Source organism: Chiloscyllium punctatum, chromosome 18 (assembly GCF_047496795.1).
Source record: "Chiloscyllium punctatum isolate Juve2018m chromosome 18, sChiPun1.3, whole genome shotgun sequence".
Classification (NCBI taxonomy): Eukaryota; Metazoa; Chordata; class Chondrichthyes; order Orectolobiformes; family Hemiscylliidae; genus Chiloscyllium; species Chiloscyllium punctatum.
The window spans coordinates 93,821,038-93,842,959 of NC_092756.1; the positions used below are offsets into that span (position 1 = coordinate 93,821,038).

A 21,922-nucleotide genomic window follows, 5' to 3' on the forward strand; every position below is an offset into this window, starting at 1 on the left:
AAACAGGTCGACACTGATTGGTCAGATAGTTGGGCAATGCAGCAGAGATTGGCAGTCTCCATGAGCCATTTTCCAATGAAAGAAGATGCAACGTTTTCCTCCAAAAACCATGGTCCAGTGATTTAATTTTTGTTGTTCCTAGCACGTGCAAATGCATCACACTAAGAGCCCAACTGATAATCTTAAATTGGTTTCCTGTGTATTTCACAGCACAATCTGGATTATTTAGCAAGTGTCGTTCAATAGCATAATAACATCAAATGCTGGACATTATTTGAATATTATTTAATTGGAGAAAGACTGCAGAAATCTACAGAACAGAGGGATTTGGGAGTCCTTGTCCACAGATCACAAAAATCCAAATTCAGCAGTTAATCAGGAAGGCAAATAGAATGATTGCCTATATTTCAAAGGGAATACCATATAAAAGTAGGGTAGTTTGGTAAAACTGTGAATGCACTAGTCAGACCACACCTGGAATAATGTGAACATCTTTGGGCCACTTATCTAAGGAAAAAAATATACTGGCATTGGAAGCAATCCAGAAAAGCTTCACTAAGCTGATAGCAGGTATGGAGGGATGGTCTTATGAAGAGAGTTTGAGTAAGTTGAGTATGTACTCATTGGAATATAGAAGACTGACAGTCAACCTTATTGAAATGCACAAAATTCCTAACTTATCAGACAAGGTAAATGTGGTAAGATTGTTTCCCCTGGTGGGAGAATCTGGGACCAGGCGGCATAATCTCAGAATAAGGGGTCACACACTTAAGGCAAAAGTAAGGAGGAATTTCTTCTTTCAAATGGTAGGGAATCTGTGGAATTCTTTACTGCAGAGGGCACATTCAAAAGACCTTTGGAAAGATACATGAACAGGAAAGGTTTAGAGGGATATAGGCCAGGGCAGGTGGGACTAGTTTAGCTTGGGAAACTTGGTCTGAGTGGACAGGTTGGACCTGAGGAGCTATTTCCATTATGTATGACTCTATGAGTGTGAAGGCTGGGTCATTAAGGGTATTCAAGGCTGAGATAGATTCTTAATCAGTAAGGGAATCTAGGGTTATGGGGAAAAGGCAGAAAAGTGGAGTTAACAATTATTGGGGAGTCACGGTCTCACTGAATGGCAGAGCAGACTGAAGGGCTGAATGTCCTACTTCTGTTCTTGCATCTTCTGGTCTTACATGGTATTCTGTGGCTTGTAAGTGTGGGCTGGTTGAGCACTGTCAGCATGCTATCTGCTACGAATGGTCAACCGAACATATTAGATGGTCTGCCAGTCACTGGGATGTGTAGTCTCAATCAAAGTGGCACAGAAACTCGCAACATCTATACTTAGATTCTCAAGCCCTCATTTAAAGGAAATGAAGCTTTAAGGGTATGAGACCAGTTAATAAACAAATGTACAGTCCATGGACATCATTTTTGTTGAGAATATGGTACTTACTACCACATGGAATGATTGAGGTGAGTGGCATGCACATTTTTAAGCGGACACAGTAAACTATGTGAGGGAGAAAGGGATAGTCATCCAGACAAAATGAGGCCAATCTGTCACAAATATGCCAGCTCTTTGCAGGAGTTTTAGCACCACACTCCAGCTTTCTCTCGGTAACCTTGAACATTAGCTCTCTCCATGTGCATAATCAGTTGCCTTTTGGATGGTCTTATGGATTTCATGTAGTTCATTCTAGCTTATAACAACCCTCTTCATGAAACCAATTCTTGATTCCTCTCTAGTTCGTTTGCCAATTACTTCAAATCTGTGACCTCTGATTATCAACACACTTGCCAGAGGAAATAGTCTGCTTCCACACACACACCCTCCTAGGCAGTGCATTCCTGACACTTGATCAAAGAAGTGGGAGACTGATTGAAAAGGCAAATCGAGAAGTTTAGAGCTTAGCGTCACCAGTAATGTCACTGTCGGTCGTTCACTGTAACAAAACAAAACAGCCGGAAAGGTACACTTCCAAACTCTGTCGATATCATTTTGTAAATTATTTTATTGAAGCATTGAAGGTAAGGGAAAGGTTCAGGAAATTCCATTTCATCAACTGTGAGAAACACACATTTTGGCTGTGTAACTATGGAAAAAAAGCACAGGAGCTATGTCAGGAAGTGTGTCTTTGTGTTTGGAATCATGCCGTCTGTCGGAAGCAAACTTCTGAATGCAGATCCAATATACTTTGTTGTTTATTTCCAGCGGCCTCCAACCTTGCCTTTTCCCGCTGCTTTTTTGCTGTGGGAGAAAGGGACGTAGAAGTTAATGCTGTGAAATTACAAAGGGCAGACCCCCATTTAAGTGGCCAAAGCAGATCAGGTCACGAGGGACTGGGCCATTTGTGTAATGTGGCTCTGGTTTAGTGTCATGACAATGCAATTGCAACTTGACAGTTCATCAGAAAGGAGGTATGGACTCGGGAGCAACACAAGGACAAATGGCATAGGTGCATTTGAAGGTATCGGAAGTTTCTTTTCCTCTTTCTTTTACAGAGGGCTTGTACCCATGATCCACTGCCAAACCATACAGGTGCATCAGAAAGGGAGATCAGTTTCCCCAAAACTCTCTTCACAGAGTGCTTCCCAAAATCTTTCCCGATGCAACCTCATTTTAAGAATGAAAGCTCGTGACCCTCCCAGCCGGATGAGCAAGTGGGAAGGAAAGGAAAACTACTACAGGCATTGGCCAGTACGAACTCAGAGCTTGTGACCCCAAAATGTCAGCTTCTGACTCCATTTAGCGTCCCAACCTCTACTCCAACATGTTCACTTATAACTCTGGGAAGCTGGTTGTGTACTCTGCGAGCAATTACACCAGGATCTTAATTCAGAAATCATTCAAAACAAAGTGAGGGGCCCACAAGCTTTGACTGGTATGGCATGGGACATCAGCCGACTCTTCTCACATCCAAGATATGGGAAGAGTATGAGAGCAGAGCGATCACTCAGAAGACTGGGAACAACAAGATGCATGACATACACCCAAGGCACAGTCATGGCAGGTAGGGAAGTGAAAGGTCTGGGACCTCACACAGTATAAGCCTCAGACTTAGCCAGGGTTAGTCACCAACATACCAGAACAGCAGATCTCCTTATAGGAGCAGCTACAGCAGGACAGGAATTAAAGGGATGCCAGACTAATAGATGAGGAAAAATGGAATAGTTGGATATACTGACAGGATTAGATGAAGTAGGCTGCAGGAGATTCATGTCAGGCGTAAACACTGGCAAGATCCTTTTATACAAACAAGAATAGGCTACATGGCCCTTTGAGCCTTTAAGATCATGGCTGATCTGATTTTAACCTCACCTCTACACCCCTGGTAATCTTTCCACCCCTCAGTAATCAACAATCTATCTACCTCTGCCTTAAAGATATGTAAAGAGTGAGCATCCATGGCCTTTTGAGGAAGGGAATTCCCAAAGACTCACAACAATCTGAGAGATAAAAAGTGTTTCCTCATCTCCATTATAAATGGGTGACCCTTTATTTTTAAATATGACTGTCTTGGGCTGAATGAGCTGTTTCCGTGCTGTCTATGTGATGTCTGCCGACATGCTATCGGCATGTTCAGCTCCTGATTTGATCTTTCTCTCGTTTGATTGCAGTGAAGTTGCTAAATTGAATCGACCTGAAAATAAAAATATTTTTACTTCTCCTTATTCACTTATTCTAACTGCGAAAAGCCTTGGAGCAGATAGCAGCTGAAAACTGTATCAGGCCAAACTGTGAAACCTCCAATAGAGAAATAGCCCTCCTGACATTCACTGTCTCAATACTGAGTTTTCATAGACCATACTTCACCAGGAAACAGAGCCCTGAGGTGAGGTTTTGGAGAAAGAATCTTTCTTATTTTTGTAGCCACACAGACTGCAGCAGTTCAAGAAGGCAGCTCACCTTCTCAAAACTATCTAGGGGCAGGCAATAAATGCTGGCCCAGCCATATCCCACGAATGAATAAAAATAATAAATACTGTGAGTGTGTATAAAATATCACAAACGGTACCAAGAGTGATACAAAATAATATGACATGGGATCATTCCCTCGAGGGTGAGATCCCAACTTGATGCTCCATAAAGACATGAGGAGCATCCCAAAAAGCCTGAAGAAAACTCTTCAGCCTATCTTGGCTGTTCCAGCTCTTTGAAAGAGCTGTCCAACTAGTTCCAATCCCTATAACCCTGAAAATATTTCTTTTCAAGCACTTATCTAATTCCCCTTTGAATGCTACTACTTTTTTACACCAGTCATGAACTGGGGAGCAGGCAGAAGAGACTTAAGAGAAACTTAATATTGAATTCAACACCTTCAGATTAGGGCGGCACGGTGGCTCAGTGGTAAGCACTGCTGCCTCACAGCGCCAGGGTCCCAGGTTCAATTCTAACCTTGGGCGACGTGTGGAGTTTGCACGTTCTCCCTGTGTCTGTGTGGGTTTCCTCTGAGTGATTAGATTAGATTACTTACAGTGTGGAAACAGGCCCTTCAGCCTAACAAGTCCACACCGCCCCGCCGAAGCGCAACCCACCCATACCCCTACATCTACCCCTTACCTAACACTACGGGCAATTTAGCATGGCCAATTCACCTGACCTGCACATCTTTGGACTGTGGGAGGAAACCGGAGCACCCGGAGGAAACCCACGCAGACACGTGGAGAATGTGCAAACTCCACATAGTCAGTCGCCTGAGGCGGGAATTGAAGCCGGGTCTCTGGCGCGGTGAGACAGCAGTGCTAACCACTGTGCCACCGTGCTCTAGTTTCCTCCCACATTCCAAAGATGTGAATTGGCCATGCTAAATTGTCCATAGTTGCTAGGTGCATTGCGTGGGTTACTCTTTGGAGGGTTGGTGTGAACTTGTTGGGGTGAAAGGCCTGCCTCCACACTGTAGGGAATCTAGATCTAGAACTCACTCCTGTTTATTTCACCTTTACCTGTTACATTCTGTCAGCATATCCTCTGTCTTCCCTCCCCCCACTCCAATGGGACTCTCTGTTCTTTCCAGTCTGGCAGTTAGACACAGCATTGTTCTGCCATTCTCACATTCCGATCACTTAACCTGCACTATCAGCAGCCTTTCTCTCTCTTTCCCACCCCCGCCAGAGCATAAATGCCGCCCCCTCCACACTTCAGCTCTGATGAAGAGTCATCTAGACTTGAAAGGTTAGCTTGCTGTCTCTCCATGGATCCTGCCTGACCCACTGTGATTTCCAGCATTTTTTTATTTTCAGTTCACTGAAGACAGAGTTATGTAACTTGTTGATTAGTTTTAAAATTTTGAGCAGTTGACACAGAAAGAAGACTTTTAATCACTAGAAGGTCTATCTGTAGTTGACACTCCATCTGCTCATTCATCGTTTGGCCTGACTTTGCGCTGCTGTTGCCCTGGCAACATGATAGATATCCCATTCTGGTGCTGCGGGGGATTTAACACCGAGTGTTAAAGCAGCAAAGCTGCCTTCCTTTGTGACTCATCTTGTAAACAGAGCACTGTGGGGGGGGGTTGGGTGGGGGGTGGGGGGGGGGGGGGGAGGGTGCCCTCAGACTCCGAAGGACCGGGCGGGGTGCCCTCAGACTCCGAAGGACCAATGTCTGTGTTGGGCTAAGTGACCATTCCTAGTACAGCAGAATTAGCCGTAAAATGTAAACCTTGGTGGTGGGAATGAAGAAAGAGAGAGAAAGTGAAATACTAAAATTTGGTTCCCAATTGGGCAAGGACAAAGATAACGCTCAACAATGATGCCTTCTAGAAAGGAATAATTTGATTTAGGGATAGTCAACATGGTTTTGTGAAGGATAGGTTGTGCCTCACATACCTTATTGAGATCTTTAAGAAGGTGATGAAACAGGTAGATGAGAGTAAAGCGGTAGATGTGGTGTATATGGATTTCAGTAAAGTGTTTGATAAGGTTTCCCACATTAGGCTATTGCAGAAAATATGGAGGCATGGGATTGAGGGTGATTTAGCAGTTTGGATCAGAAATGTTTTAGCTGAAAAAAGACACAGGGTGGTGGTTGATGGGAAATGTTCATCCTGGAGTTCAGTTATTAGTGGTGTATTGCAAGGATCTGTTTTGGGATCACTGCTGTTGGTCATTTTTATTAATGATCTGGATGAGGGCATGGAAGGATGGGTTAGTAAATTTGCAGATGACACTAAGGTCAGTAGAGTTGTGGATCGTGTGGAAGTATGTTGCAGGTTACAGAGAGACATGGATAAGCTGCAGAGCTGGGTAGAGAGGTGGCAAATAGACTTTAATGTGGAAAAGTGTGAGGTGATTTTTTGGAAGGAGTAACAGGAATACAGAGTACTAAGGTAAGATTTTTGGTCGTGTGGATGAGCAGAGATCTTGGTGTCCATGTGCATAAATCCCTGAAAGTTGCCACCCAGATTGATAGGGTTGTTCAGAAGGCATATGGTGTGTTAGCTTTTATTGGTAGAGGGATTGAGTTTCAGAGCCATGAGGTCACGTTGCAACTGTGTAAAACTCTGGTGCGGCCACACTTGGAGTATTGTGTACATTTCTGGTTGCCGCATTGTAGGAAGGATGTGGAAGAATTGGAAAGGATGCAGAGGAAATGCTAGGATGTTCCTGGTATGGAGGGAAGGTCTTATGAGAAAAGACTGAGGGACTTTAGGCTGTTTTCATTGGAGAGAAGGTTGAGAGGTGACTTAATAGAGACATACAAGATAATCAGAGGTTAGATAGGGAGAGCCTTTTTCCTCAGATGGTGATGGCTGGCATGAGGGGACATAGCTTTAAATTCAGGGATGATGGATATAGGACAGATGTCAGAGGTAGTTTTTTTACTCAGAGAGTAGTAAGGGCCTGTCTGCAACAGTAGTAGACTTGCCAACATTAAAGACATTTAAATAATCATTGGATAAACATATGGATGATAATGGAATTGTGTAGGTTAGATGGGCTTCAGGTTGGTTTCACAGGTCGGTGCAACATTGAGTACTAAAAGGCCTGTACTGTGCTGTAGTGTTCTATGTTCTATGTTCTTTCATGTCAAGCATTAGATCTCAATAACAGGCACTGCTTTAGGGATATCTGACATCTACAGTGGCAGTCAGTACTTTCAGGAAAGCAGAGGCGTTGTGAAACTTTCTACAAAACTGTAGCCTTACTTTCTCAATGTGTCTTTGTGAAACTACCTTGTTGGGCTTTGGAGTGCACATTAAGAAGTGCCACGCCATTGCAATTAAAGTCTCATTGGAGAGAGACAACTGGTAGTGCATTTAACCTGAGGGATGAAGTTGAGAAGGTGGAGTCTTCACGATAACATCAGCCAGATCTGGAAATCGATCCAAGCTCTCAGAGTCACTCTACAATGCAAACCAGCTGTCCAGCCAACTGAACTAACCAAAAAACCCCTTACCTGCACCCCTCACGCCACCCCCCCCATCACCACCCCCTATACCCCATGAATAGACCAAAGACCACAGACAGTGCACATTGGGAGGGTGGGAAACATATCTTAGATATACTCACAATTTCTGGTGTTCACTGATGCGGTTGTGCAAGAGATTAATCTAGGAAGAATATAACAATTAATCACCACCACTTGGAAAGACGTGAAGGCAAAATTAAATTGACACTGTACCTCTATATTCATTGACCATTTAGAAAGTCAAACTGTGCTGACTGCTGCCTGTCAGTACTGCATCGTGCAGGGAACACACCTTGTGCAGGGTATTTAGGCCCAACTGAAGTGTTTTTGTTAACACTTCACTGGGTTCGCAATCTGCTGCTGAGTTAAACTATGCTTGGCCCAGGACATCACTGGGACCATGACAGCTAGATTATCAGCAGAAACTGGAAAAGAAGTCAGCTGTTCAGTCTTGAAAGGAGACATCTATAGTGTGTTGGTAAAAAGGTTGATAAGATGTTTAACGATATGGGTACAGTAAATAAGGGAATTATTTGATAGTGCATTGCTGGAATGGGACAAGGAGAGAACACAGTTTCAAACTCATAAAAGCTACATTGATACTCTACCAGGAAGTTGTAAGGTGATTATTATATCTACTTAAAATGCCAGAGAGTTAAGTAGCACTGAAAATTCTTGGAATTTATTTTAAATAATTAATTCTTGGGATGTGGTGTTACTGCCCATCCGTAACTGCCTTCGAGTCTGATCTCCAGCATCTGCAGGTCCTCACTTTCTCCGATTTGAGAAGGTGGTGGTGAGCTGCCTTCTTGAACCGCTCAGGTCTGTGTGGTGCAACTGAGTTTACAGTGTTGTTAGGGAGGGAGTTCCAGGATTTTGACCCAGTTCCAATATAGGAGTGGTCATCATATGCCCATGTTGGCATAGTGTAAGAGGGGAATCTCAGACATGGTAGTCTTCCCATGTGTCTGCTGGCCTTGCCCTGTTAGGTGGTGAAGGACGAGGTGCTGTCGATTGGACACTCAAGAACATTTTTACACTTCATTGTGTAGATAGTAGGGATATTTTTACTCAACCAGTTCAGGCATGTTATGACATACTCTGGAGCAGGTAGGTCAAGAGCCCAGATCTCCCTGGCTCAAAGGTAGGGATACAACCACTGCACCATAAGAGTCCTCTATAGAGAGTGTGCACACTGCAGCCACAATAAGAACTGATTGGACATGACAACAAGGGATGAACTGCAATGGACCTCTCTCAACCATAATTAAACTATAGTCTTCTAGATTGGCATCTGCAGTGCCCCAGGATATGTAGGGAGATTAAATATAGAACCTGGATGAGAATGTGTTCAAATTTCCTGTTAATTGCGATACATGGTCATTTGGGTGTGAGGTTACAAAGAACAGGCAGGGAGGGGAGGAGGAGTAAATCACAAACAGTTAACGAAAAGGAATGCATTGATAAATTGCTGAGCAGCATAAAACCATCTTCAACAGTCTCTCTGTCCTCGATAATGACTACACGGTGGTCTCCTTCAGGATTTTTTTGTGTCTCTCTTTAATTTTAAAAGGAAATAAAAAGTGACGATGGTGGTTAACTCAGGTTGCAGCAGCTTGGACAATTATCGTCCGCTATCGGCCAGCAATCTTTCAATGTTGATCTTGATGAATCCAAAAATGATTGTTTTCTGAAGAAGCTTGACCCTGCATTGGCAGGGAGATGGTTGTGATTATTGTGGTGCTGGAAAAGCACAGCAGGTCAGGCAGCATCCGAAGAGCAGGAAAATTGATGTTTCAGGCAAAAGCCTTTCATTAGGAATGAGCTTTTGCCTGAAACATCAATTTTCCTGCACCTCAGATGCTGCCTGACCTGCTGTGCTTTTCCAGCACCACTCTAATCTTGACTCTGATCTCCAGCATCTGCAGTCTTCACTTTCGCCCAGGGGAGATTGTTAGCCTGACAGGGTAATAAATGACTTGTTTGACATAAGCAAAATTCCGCAGATGCTAGAAATCTGAAACAAACACAGAGAACACTGGAGACACTGGAGAAACTCAGTATATCTGTGGAGGGAGAAACAGAGTAAACCTTTCGACCCCAGTATGACCCTTCTTTAGAATGTTCTGTCTGTTTGCGTTGCATTAGACACTTGAATTGTTTTTTTTTGGGTGAATGGGTGATTGATTTTGTGTTTTTTTTTCTGGGTTTCTTTAAGTACCGTCCTCTCCTCTCCAGCATATGGTTTCATTTCGGCATCATTCATCCTCTTGTTTTAATGCAATATTTCTGAAATAACTCTACAGAGGTCGGTATCCTGTCACCAAGTCAGCTTTTATTTACATGTGGAGAGTCCTTGGCATTGATCCAACTCCCTCAGAACCAGCTCTGAACAGAACCTCTGACACTCCTATTTATATCTGTCAGCCAGGGCTCCTTGATTGAATCAGGCTAACAGCCCCGAGCAGGGAACTTATATTCTATGAGGTCCACCGGGCTGTCCTCCTTACAATCACTACACTTCACAGTTTTTTAGATTAGATTAGATTAGATTCCCTGGAGTGCGGAAACAGGCCCTTCAGCCCAACAAGTCTACACTGACCCTCCAAAGAGTAACCCACCCAGACCTATTCCCCTAATCCTTACTAATACACCTATCACTATGGGTAATTTAGCATGGCCAATTCACCTGGCCTGCACATCTTTGGACTGTGGAAGGAAACCGGAGCACCCAGAGGAAACCCATACAGACACGGGGAGAATGTGCAAACTCCACACAGACAGTCGCCCGAGGCTAGAATCGAATCTGGGTCCCTGGCGCTGCGAGGCAGCAGTGCTAACCACTGAGCCACTGTGCCGCCCCATTTCTTAGGGATAAAGGGCTTAAAAGGGGAGAAAACAAGAACAGAGGCTGAGTTGGAATAGTTAGCCTTGTTTTCCAGAGAATGTCATTGGCTCCATGCCAGATATCTTGAGGCTGATTGCATGTCACCGATTGGATAACCTAACACTGACATGAAGAGCAGGAACGTGTGAAATTATTCTCATTTTAACACTAAACTGGAAAGGGAAGGTGAGAGTACTTTCTCCACAAGCAAGTCACAGATTGTACTTTCACTTAATCATTAAAGAACCATGTTTTGTTTGAACTTGTTGAAACCTTTGAAAGTTCACAGATATTGGCACCTCCTAAATGACTTCTTCTGCCAATGCTCCCAGCTAGTATAGGGACAGAAACATGCCTGCAAAGTTTAGTCACTGACCCGGTATCTGTTCAGATCCTCCCATGGGGGAGTGCTTAAATTAGATCCTTAGGCAGATTACTTTTGCTCTAAGTTTTTTTTCTGGATGGACAACATTTTTAGGTCCTCTCTTTGCGAGACCAGGTTATGGCGAGGTTAGAAAGAGCAAGATTGATCTTTTCTCCCTATCTCTTGCATGTAGATTCTCTTTCCTCATTACTCTTTGTTTGGCATTTTCTGCAAGGTGAGGGAGCCTTACAGATGAGGGAACACAGAATTCTCTGCCAGAGAAACCGGCTGTGGCTTAAACATTGGATGTTTTCAGGAAGGTGTTTTATATAGTTCTTAGGGCTAAAGGGTATGGGGAGAAAGTGGGAACATGGGACTGAGTTGGATGATCAGCCATGTTTATATTGAATATCAGAGCAGGCTCCAAGGGCTGAATGGCCTAATCCTGCTCCTATTTTAGATTTCTACCACAGAGATGTTGCAAACTGTTCCAAGAGCAAATAGTCTATTTTCCGTTGCATGGAAAAACTTACAGGAACTTATGATTGGAACTCAACAATCCCTTACTGTGGCAAACCCACAACAGGAAGCAACAACCTTAAAAGCAAAATACTACAAATGCTGTAAATCTGAATATTAAAGTAGCTTTTGTTGGAGAAACTCAGCACATCTGGAAGCATCTGTAGAGAGAGAAAAACAGAGTTAACATATCAAGTTTGCTCTGACTTCTTCAGAACTGAACAGCAGAGTCATGTTAGACTCAAAACATTAACTCTGTTTCTCTCTTGACAGATGTGGCCAGACCTGTTGAGTTTCTCCACTGCTTTTCATTTTCGTTCTTTATGGGTTATGTCAGGGAACACTTCTTCACACAAAGGGTAAAAATTCTGAACCCCTTCTCCCAAAAAAAGTACTTCTTGTGGTGTTAGGGTCAATGAAAATTCAATGTGAAGACTGATAGCAATTTTGGCCAAAATAGATAGTTTTGGAATCTGGTGGAGGTGGGAGGGAGGTGAAATAGATATGATTAACCAGAATATAATTGGGTGGTGGAATAAGATTGAGGGGCTGAATGTTCCTGCACTACTCCTGATGGCATTAATTTATTGTCACAGTTGTCAACTTCTGATGCGTTCCAAGACTGAAGTGAGCTCTTTAATTCTGATGGTTTGGCTTTTGTCCACAGTCCTGTATGGAGGTGGGACCTCCTGATAAGGAAAGGATATTTCAAAAGTATGATGGTTGGTATTAATATGGACAATATATCTATTTGGTAGCAATCCTGCAATCAGGAACACAGGGAGTGCTTTTTAGACAGAGCTGTGGCATAATTGTAACAATGTCAGCCAGGTGCACCTCATAGAATGAAATCCCTGAGTGGGGCTGTTAATCTAATCCAATCAGGGAAACCTGGGTGACAGATATAAACAGGAGTGTCCACCTGCGCGCACACACAACATATGGGGGGGGGGAAATAAGCACTACCGCTGTTGTCCCAGGAAGGCAGACATGTCAACACCTCAATGTTTACATCCTCATCCTCATCCTCATCCTTGTTTTTAAATTCCTCCATGGTCTCACCCTGCCCTATCTCTGTAACCTCCTTTCATCCACAACCCTCCAAGATCCCTGAGCTGCTCTAGTCCCTCAAAGACTGGGCCTTGGGCCTTCAGCTCTGAAATTATCTGCTTACACTTATCGGTTTCTGTGCCTCCCTCTCCTCAGCTGCATCACAGCTTTCACCAGATGCTTGGCCACTTGTCTTAAGAGTTTGCCGAGATTAGAATAGCAATCTATCATCACTTGTGTTTTAGAAAATACAGTGAGATGTGTATAAGTCATCACAACTCAGCACCAGTTTAATTGAGGAAATTATAAAAATAAATCTTTGAGACAAGTTAGGACAAGGTTCATCTTTTGTTCCCTCCTGGGTTTCTGGAATGGTTAGGGGCTGCCATTGCCAAAGCCACCAAATAAGGATTCCCAAGAGAAAAAGAAAAAGAGAAAAAAAAAATTAAACAGGAGTGTCCATGGGTGCTGGGGAAAAAATAAGCACTATCGCAGTTATGGGGGGAAAAAAGAAAAATAAAATAAAAATAAACAGCAATGTTAAGGGCAGTGCTTAAAAAAAAAGAAAAATAAATAAACAGGAGTGTCAGGGGTTCTGTTCATCCTGAGAGCTGGTTCTGAGGGAGCTGGATCAGTGTCAAGGACTCTCGCATATACCTAAAGAGTGACTTGGTGATGGGAATTATTTCAAGCTGTTCAGTGAATCCAGGCATGTTTGCCTGCTTTCATGATTAATTGCCCTGTCCTTGGTCGGGAATCCATGCACAAATGGCGTTTAAAAGACATATAGTTATTGCTGAGCAAGTATCTGAACCCTGTTATGGAGTATTTTAATATGGTTTGCTGAAAGAAATCTTTAAATAGACGAAGAAGGGTAAGCTAGTGAAGCAGATCAATGTGTTATTATACCTGTCAAAATGTTAAAATAAACAAATTTGATAATGGTGCATGACCCAGAAATCCAAAACTCATACCAACCATTACATATTATTTTGTTAAAAAAAAACAATAAGTAATTTGCTGGCGATGGGAGGGAGCGTTAACAATCAAAGTAAGGGCTCTCTCTGTGACTGTGTGACTGTGCCAAGAGACTTGTCATGTCTGGGCCTGTTGCACATTGCAGCTTTTTTTCAGGTTCGCTGATGAAAATCGGTGCGAGGAAACAATGCATCTCTTGTATCAGTCATGTTACAGGTGTCCATCATTGTCTTGTTCCAGCTTCTCGATATCATTGTGCAGGTGCAGGAACATATATAGCTTCAGTCATGCTTCAGAGAGACAGAACATCCCTCCATTCAACTTGCAGCCCAGCTGGATCGAAACCAGCTCCACAGTGATACTGATTATCTGACTACATAGAAACCCTTGCTAACAAGGCTCACTATGAATACCATTGACTTGAAACTGAAATGGACTTGCATTTGTCATAAAATCAGAGGGTCACAGAGTCCTACAGCATGGAAACAAACCCTTCGGTCCAACTAGTACACTCCAACTATGTTCCCAAACTAAACCAGTCCCACCTGCTTGCGTTTGCCTCATATCCCTGCAAACATTTCTTATCCAAATGTCTTTTAAATGTTGTAACTGTACCTGCATCAGCCACTTCCTCTGGCAGTTCATACCAGATTTGACCCACTCTTTGTGTAAAAACGTTGCCCCTCGTGCCCTTTTTAAAACTTTCTCCTCCCACTTTAGGTCATGTTGCGGCTGTACAGGACATTGGTTAGGCCACTGTTGGAATATTGTGTGCAATTCTGGTCTCCTTCCTATCGGAAAGATGTTGTGAAACTTGAAAGGGTTCAGAAAAGAGTTACAAGGATGTTACCAGGGTTGGAGGATCTGAGCTACAGGGAGAGGCTGAACAGACTGGGGCTGTTTCCCCTGGAGCGTCGGAGGCTGAGGGGTGAACTTATAGAGGTTTACAAAATTATGAGGGGCATGGATAGGATAAATAGGCAAAGTCTTTTCCCTGGGGTTGGGGAGTCCAGAACTAGAGGGCATAGGTTTAGGGTGAGAGGGGAAGGATATAAAAGAGACCTAAGGGGCAACTTTTTCACGCAGAGGGCGGTATGTGTATGGAATGAGCTGCCAGAGGATGTGGTGGAGGCTGGTACAATTGCAACATTTAAGAGGCATTTGGATGGGTATATGAATAGGAAGGGTTTGGATGGATATGGGCTGGGTGCTGGCAGGTGGGACTAGATTGGGTTGGGATATCTGGTTGGCATGGACAGGTTGGACCGAAGGGTCTGTTTCCATGCTGTACATCTCTATGACTCTATGACTCTATGACTTTAAACATATACCCCCTAGTTTTAAATTCTTCCACCTTAGGGAAAAGACTCTTGATATTCTCCTTATGTATGCCCTCATGATTTTATAAACCTCTATAAATCAAGCCTCAAATCTCCTATGTTTCAGTGAAAAAAATCCCAGCCTATCCAGCCTGTTTTTATAACTCAAACCCTCCTTTCCTGGCAGCATCCTGGTAAACCTTTTCTGAACTCTCTCTAATTTAATAATATCCTTCCTATAGCAGGGCGATCAGTACTGCACACACTACTCCAGACGAGGCCTCACCAACATCCTGTGCAACCAAAGCATGATGTTCCCAACTCCTATACTCAAAGGTGTTAGCAATGAAAGCAGGCATACTTTTTAACCACCCTGTCTACCTGTGATGCAAACTTCAAAGAATTATGCACTTGAACCCTATAGTGGCTACAAGAGCAGGTCAGAAGATAGGAATTCTGCAGCGAGTAACTCAGCTCCTCACTCCCCAAAGCCTGTCCACCACCTACAAGGCACAAGTCAGGAGCATGATGGAATACTCCCCACTTGCCTTGATGGATGCAGCTCCAACAGCAATCAAGAAGCTCAACATCACATAGGATAAGTGGCCTGCTTGATTGGCATCCCATCCACCACCTTAAACATTCACGGTGGCTCAGTGGTTGGCATTGCTACCTCACAGCGCCGGGGACCCAGGTTCGATTCCAGCCTCGGGCGGCTGTCTGTGTGGAGTTTGCACATTCTCCCTGTGTGCGCATGGGTTTCCTCTAGGTGCTCCGGCTTCCTCCCATAATCCAAAGATGTGCAGGTTAGGTGAATTAGCCATGCTAAATTGCCCATAGTGTACAAGGATGTGTAGGTTAGATGCATTAGTCAGGGATAAATTATAGGGTAGGGGAACAGGTTTGGGTGGGTTACTCTATGAAGAGTCGGTGTGGGCTTGTTGTGCCGAAGAGCCTGTTTCCACACTGTGGGAATTCTGATTGTAATTCTAATTGCTCCTTCACTACCAGTGCACAGGGCAGCAATGTATACAAGATGTACCTGTGACCTCTATCCCCTAGAAGGTCAAGGGCAGCAGATATCTGAGAACGCCACCCCATGTAAGATCCCCTCCAAGCCATTCACCATCTGACTTGGAAATATATCAGCGTTCCTTCACTGTCACTCGATCAAAATCCTAGAATTCCCTTCCTAACAGTATGGTGGGGGTTACCTACACTGTATAGACCTCAGCAGTTAAAAAAGGTGGCTCATTACCAATCTCCTCAAGGGCAATTAGGGTTGGCCCAACCAGTGACACCCAAATCCCATTAACAAATATTAAAAGAACAAAGATTTGAAGTGTTGATACCTCATTATTGTGGATGGACCCAGTCCTCTCCAGTGCCAAAATCAACTTCTTTAACCTTCATAGAGTCAGTCACCGCCACCCTGGCTCAGTTCATTTGCTGCTGGAAGTCTGAGTCTGACCTATACTGCCTTCAGACTTGTCTATTCCACTAGTCTCTTCGCCAACTCCCACCTTGCACCCTCTGCATTGTTGAGTTCATCTGCTATTCTGCTGGCCATCTCCTAAGCTGCAGCAAGTCCCATTCACCCAACACTTCTGTGCCTGCTGATCAGGTCAGATGAAGCCTCAATTTTATTATTCTTCTCAGGAGGCAGGAAGGGAAAAAAGAAGGCTGCTGCCTGCTATCTAGGCATTGGGGTGCACAATCCTGGCATGGAGTTGATATAATGCTGTCTCTATAGATTGTTATAATGTCTTCCAGCACACCACCCAGTCCTCATGATGATCTTGAATATGGATGATGAACACATCCTAATGTAAAATGTCTCCAGGACCAGTTTTGCCCGTTAGGTACTGGATTTGAGTCTACCTAATCTTCTTTCACATTGGTTGCTTGCGTGTCAGTAATCCTTTCGTTAGGTATCATTTGGGGTAGGATTTGCACCCAGATTTCAGAAACTCTCAATTTCCAACTGCCGATACAGCGATACTGAAATTTCAGTCAATTATCAGTACAGGCAGCCTCTGGGTTACAAACAAATTCCATTCTTGTTCTTTGGTTCTTCAAACAATCCCTTACCAGCCACTAATGGTCCTCATTAGCAGCTACTTATTCTCCCAGGCTGACCATTACCCATTTCTTAGTCTGCCCAGCTGTTTTTCTCTGTTTCTGGGCTCCGTCTCTACCTATCATTTAATCCTCCCCCCTTCCCCCACCCCTTCTCCAGCAGCAACGTTTTCACACAGAGGCTGGTGCATGTATGGACTGGATGTTGCCCGAAACGTCAATTTCGCTGCTCGTTGGATGCTGCCTGAACTGCTGTGCTCTTCCAGCACCACTAATCCAGTATTTGGTTTCCAGCATCTGCAGTTATTGTTTTTACCCCATGTATGGACTGAGCTACCAGAGGAAGTGGTGGAGGCTGGTACAATTATAGCATTTAAAAGGCATCTGGATGGGTATATGAATAGAAAGAGGGATATGGGACTAGATTAGGTTAGGATATCTAGGCAAAAGTGAGGACTGCAGATGCTGGAAATCAGAGCATAGATTAGAGTGGTGCTGGAAAAGCACAGCCTATCAGGCAGCATCTGAGGAGCAGGAAAATCGACGTTTCAGGAAAAAGGCCTTCATCAGGACATTTTCCTGCTTTTCAGATGCTGCCTGACTGGCTGTGCTTTTCCAGCATCACTCTAATCTAGTTTGGGATATCTGGTCGGCATGTACGAGTTGGACCGAAGGGTCTGTTTCCATGTTGTACACCTCTATGACTCTATGACTGTATGTATATCAACTCTTTTCCCTGTTCTGAAGAAGGGTCACAGGACCTGAAACATTAGCTCTGTATCTCTCTCCACAGATGTTGCCAAACCTGCTGAGTTTCTCCAGAAATTTCTGTTTTTTTGTTTCAAAGTTTCAGCATCCCCCAATTTTGCAGTTCTCTTCTGCTCAATTATACACTGATGGACATGATTCTCAATTGGAATTCCTTCTACCCAGGAACATCATAGAATGGCTTAGTCACACACCTCATATTTCTGTCTTTTCAGCTTCTCCATCAGGTCAAACTTCTCAGACTCCAGCTGATACATCCAGTCCCACAATTCCTTGGCTTTCTCCCTGCACACCAACATAAATAAGAAATGTGGCATTATGCTGAGTAAGTAGGGCCTTGCAGAGGCCAGAAAGAACCATGGTTGGCCTACTTGAGCTGTGTTGGCATCAGGGTAATAGCCATTGGCCTCAGTGCATCTGGGTGACGTAGAGATGGGGAGGAAGGAAAGAATCAGTGAGGATTCTTGTTGCTGATTGCCTACCAGGGACACTGCTGGAATGATTCCTTCCAGGGTTGAATGGGATGCCGGTGCCCCTTGTCCAGGGCCACACATAGAAAATGGCTATTTGAAGGTTGCAAATTTCCTTACATCTGTGCTCAGGATGTGAACGTAATTGGGCCATGGTCATCCTTGAGATGGTGGGGATGAGCCATCTCCTGGAACCACTCGTGTTGGTGTGCCACCATTCCCCCCCCCCGCACCCCCCCTCCCCCCCCCCCCCCCCCCACTCCCGAACTTATTTATAGAGTGGTTGGATACAATTGGATGGGTTTGCAAAGTAATTTCCGAGTCATTGACATTGCTGTAGTTCTGGAGATAATCACCGTGATTCTGGAAGCTTCCGCTAATCAAGAGCTGGGGACTGCACAGGGGTGGCCAACCCGAAGGAAGAAGTAACAGGAGGCCTGACCATGACCCTGGGAGGCTGGCACCCTCAGGGGCGATACTTTTGGGTTCCAGCTGTGTCCAGGCAGGTGGCCATGACAGAGTGGAAGGAGGGGTCTCTTGCTTTATCCTCTCCTGTCACCCCCACCTGACCACAGCACGTTAAATTGACTTGGACATTGTTTGAATGGCTGACTGGAGACCCCAGTCAACATGGGAATGACGTCTTTATAAGCACCTTAATCACGCATAATGGGTGGCCATTGGCTGCCCATCACTTGCCTGTGGGTAGTCAACTGGACCAAGAGCCAGTCTCTTTTAGAATCATTAGGATCATGGAGAAGGACCAGAGTGAAGGCCAAATACTAGTTTAATCCACCACCCACAACAGCCTCTTCCAAAATGTAAGTGCCAGGAATGGGAGATGAAACATTTGAATGGCTTTACCTCATTTTCTCATCATTGAGATGCTCAATATTGAGGGGTTTGCGTCTTTCTGCCAAAATTTTCTTCTTCATTTCTCGGCCTGTCTGCCGTTTGCCTCTTCTCTGCTCAACCTGTGTGCACACAAAAAGAACCAGTCATTTCTTCCTCAGAAGGTTGGCAATGCACTGAGTTTACAGTTTGACATCCCGGTGTTCAAAACCCTCCACGGTCCCTTCCTTTTCTGTAAATCTCCTTCAGTTCTACAACTCCCTGAAATTCCTGCACACCTGCACTGTTGCTGTCCTGACTCCTTATTTTCCACCATCTTGACTGGGCTACAACGTGTTGGCCACCAGGGAAACCTTGCCAGAAATCCCCAAGCCATAATCATGATTAAGACTTCACCATCCAATGAGCATTTTCTGATTTCCAGCATCTATATACACTTTTGTACCTCTTGCATTTTATGTTCAAATCATGTCACTCCTTCCCCAGGAATCCCCAACTTGAAGAAAGTTAGCTGTTCTCTGCAAAGACCTATCCACTTTGTTGGAACCAGTTCCATCTGTTTCTCATTTCAATGAAAGGTCATTAACTTCAAGAGGGGTAATGGTGCCATAGTGGTAATGCCATTGGATTAGTGACCGAGGTGAATGTCCTGGGAGTTCAGCTTCAAATCCTACCATGGTGAAAGTGAGGACTGCAGATGCTGGAGATTAGAATTGAGAGTGTGGTGCTGAAAAAGCACAGCAGGTCAGGCAGCATCTGAGGTGCAGGAGAATCGCGTTTCGGGCAAAAGCCCTTCCTGATGTAAAGCTTTTGCCCGAAACATCGATTCTCCTGCGCCTCAGGTGCTGCCTGACCTGCTGAGCTTTTTCAGCACCACACTCTCAATTCAAATCCTACCATGGCAACTGATGAAATTTGCTTTCAATTAATAAAGTAGAATACATATTTAATCTCAGAGATGGTGACTATGGCAACTATTGTTGTAAAAACCCATCTGATTCACTAATGCCTTTGAGAGAAGGAAATCTGCCACCCTTTACTCTCAGGCTATGGATGGCTGGTGTACGATGTGATGTCAACAGCATGAGTTTGATTCCCGCATCAGCTGAAGTTACTTTCCTTCTCAACCTCTCCCCTTGTCTGAGGCGTAGTGACCCTCAGGTTAAACCACTCCCCAGGTGTCCCTCTATAATGAGACAGCAGCCTTATGGTCTGGTGAGCTTATGGCAACTTTTCCATGTGACTTCTGACCTGTAGCGATGCTGTTGACTCTTTACTACCCTCTGAAATGGCCAAGCATGCCATTCAGGTCAAGGGCAACTCATGCTGTTCCTGCTTGTGACACCCACATCCCTTGAAAGAGCGAAGTTAAAACCCTGAAAAGTTTACCACTCTCTCACTCACTCTCTCTCTCTCTCTACTCAGATGGTGCCTGACCCATTTGGTGATTTGCAGCATTTTCTCTTTCCAGTTCAGACAGGTTCCCATCTAACATCCTACAGCAACAAGCAATTCGACTCCTCGATGAAAACCTCACTCCTCCTAATACACGAGACAGGAAGACAAAGTAAACCTAGCCGCTGAACATTTGAAGGTTTGTTATTACATTTTTTTTATTGGATTCCCTACTGTGCGGAAACAGGCCCTTCAACCCACCCAGTCCACACCAACCCTTCGAAGAGTAACCCACCCAAATCCATTCCCCTCTGATTAATGCACCTCACACTAGGGGCAATTTATTATGGCCAATTCACCTGACCTGCACATCTTTGGACTGTGAGAGGAAACTGGAGCAGCCAGAGGAAACCCACACAGACACGGGGTGAATGTGCAAACTCCACACAGACAGTGACCCGAGGCTGCAATCGAACCTGGGATCCTGGCGCTATGAGGCAGTAGTGCTAACCACTGAGCCACCGTGATGTTAGAATGGAAACATTCAAGCTGGTAAGGCTGCAATATCATTGCCATTCAGCAACATCAGGGTACTGTTCTGTTCAAAGTATTTGCCATTGCAAAGGCCCTACCTTAACAAGGTACCCGCCATAATGGGCACCCATGTTAGACAGCACTTTTTTCTTCTTGGCATCATCGTCTGCACGTTTCTTGGCCTCTTCCTCCTCTTTGCGTGTTTTTTCTTCCTGTTTCCAGAAAATGACATGCAATGTTTAGGTGTACATTGTGCATGCTACCTACAGTGACAAGTGCACTGAAGCATCTCAGATACTACAATGGAAGAAACAAAACAAAGTCAAATTGGAGCTTTAATTGGGGATGGGGAGAGGATAATGAACAAGCTGATTAAACAATAGGAGTCTCAGGAGACCGTGAATTGTGTTAAATGCAACTGATTGAAAGGTGACAGTGAAGGAACAAGAGATAAAAAGGACTCACAAGCAATCTCGCTTGGCGGTCACGCTCCTTTTCTGCACGGTATCTCTGCTGTTCTGCTCTCTCAGCTCTCCGGTGTTCCTAGAAGTTGAAGAAAAACATCTTATAGTACTGTTGAAAGGTTAGAAGCTCCAGTGATTGGCTAAGGCTGACAGCTCCAGTGCTGCTAAGCTGGGAAGAAATGTTCATAGGAACATATGAACAGAAGAAGGCCAATCAGCCCCTCAAGTCCTGCCTGCCATTGCATTAGATTATCTTAAATCATGATTTGGGCAGGAGGCAAAGGCAAGGGTGGAATTTCTTTAGCAGAGACCGGCAATAACCTGGGTTTTTCTTTTTACGAGGGTAATGGGAGCATCAAATGATCTCAGATGGAAATTGGAGAGGCATTTCAGGGAAATAGACTTGAAGTGTTCTGGGAGAGAGCCAACAGATAGAATTCATTTGAGTTATTTGTAGAGACCCACCATGGACTGAATGGGCCCAAATGACCTCCTTCACCATACTGACTCCATGGTACCAGCTACATCACCTTAGCTCCATGTGACTTAATAAAATGTAGTTTGAATTGTTCAATCCAGCCCCAGTCACGACAGTTTTGAAGGAGGCAGGATTCCAAATTTCCATGAGCCATTGTGTGAAGAAATCATAGAATCCCTAAAGTGTAGGAGCAGGCCATTTGGTCCATCTAATCCACACCAACCCTCCGAACAGCAACCAGCCCAGACCCATCCTTCCTACCCTATTCACGTAACCTTGCATTTCCCATGACTAACCCACCTAGCCTGTATATCCCTGAATACGATGGGGCAATTTAGCATGGCCAATCCACCTAACCTGCACTTC

General features: G+C 44.4%; 1 protein-coding gene across 2 annotated transcripts in view; it reads right to left on the reverse strand.

Moving 5' to 3' along the window:
* Window positions 1–1,985: 1,985 nt before the first annotated feature.
* tnnt1 (troponin T type 1 (skeletal, slow)) overlaps window positions 1,986–21,922 on the reverse strand; it is a 38,321-nt gene continuing 18,384 nt past the window's right edge. For both annotated transcript variants that reach the window (XM_072588805.1, XM_072588807.1), the window contains 6 exons: window positions 21,080–21,157; window positions 20,713–20,826; window positions 18,698–18,807; window positions 17,558–17,648; window positions 7,501–7,541; window positions 1,986–2,239 (listed from right to left, as the gene is read on the reverse strand). In XM_072588805.1, coding sequence (XP_072444906.1) covers window positions 2,194–2,239; window positions 7,501–7,541; window positions 17,558–17,648; window positions 18,698–18,807; window positions 20,713–20,826; window positions 21,080–21,157 — 480 coding nt within the window. In that variant the 3' untranslated portion in view covers window positions 1,986–2,193. The remainder of the gene's footprint in view (window positions 2,240–7,500; window positions 7,542–17,557; window positions 17,649–18,697; window positions 18,808–20,712; window positions 20,827–21,079; window positions 21,158–21,922) is intronic.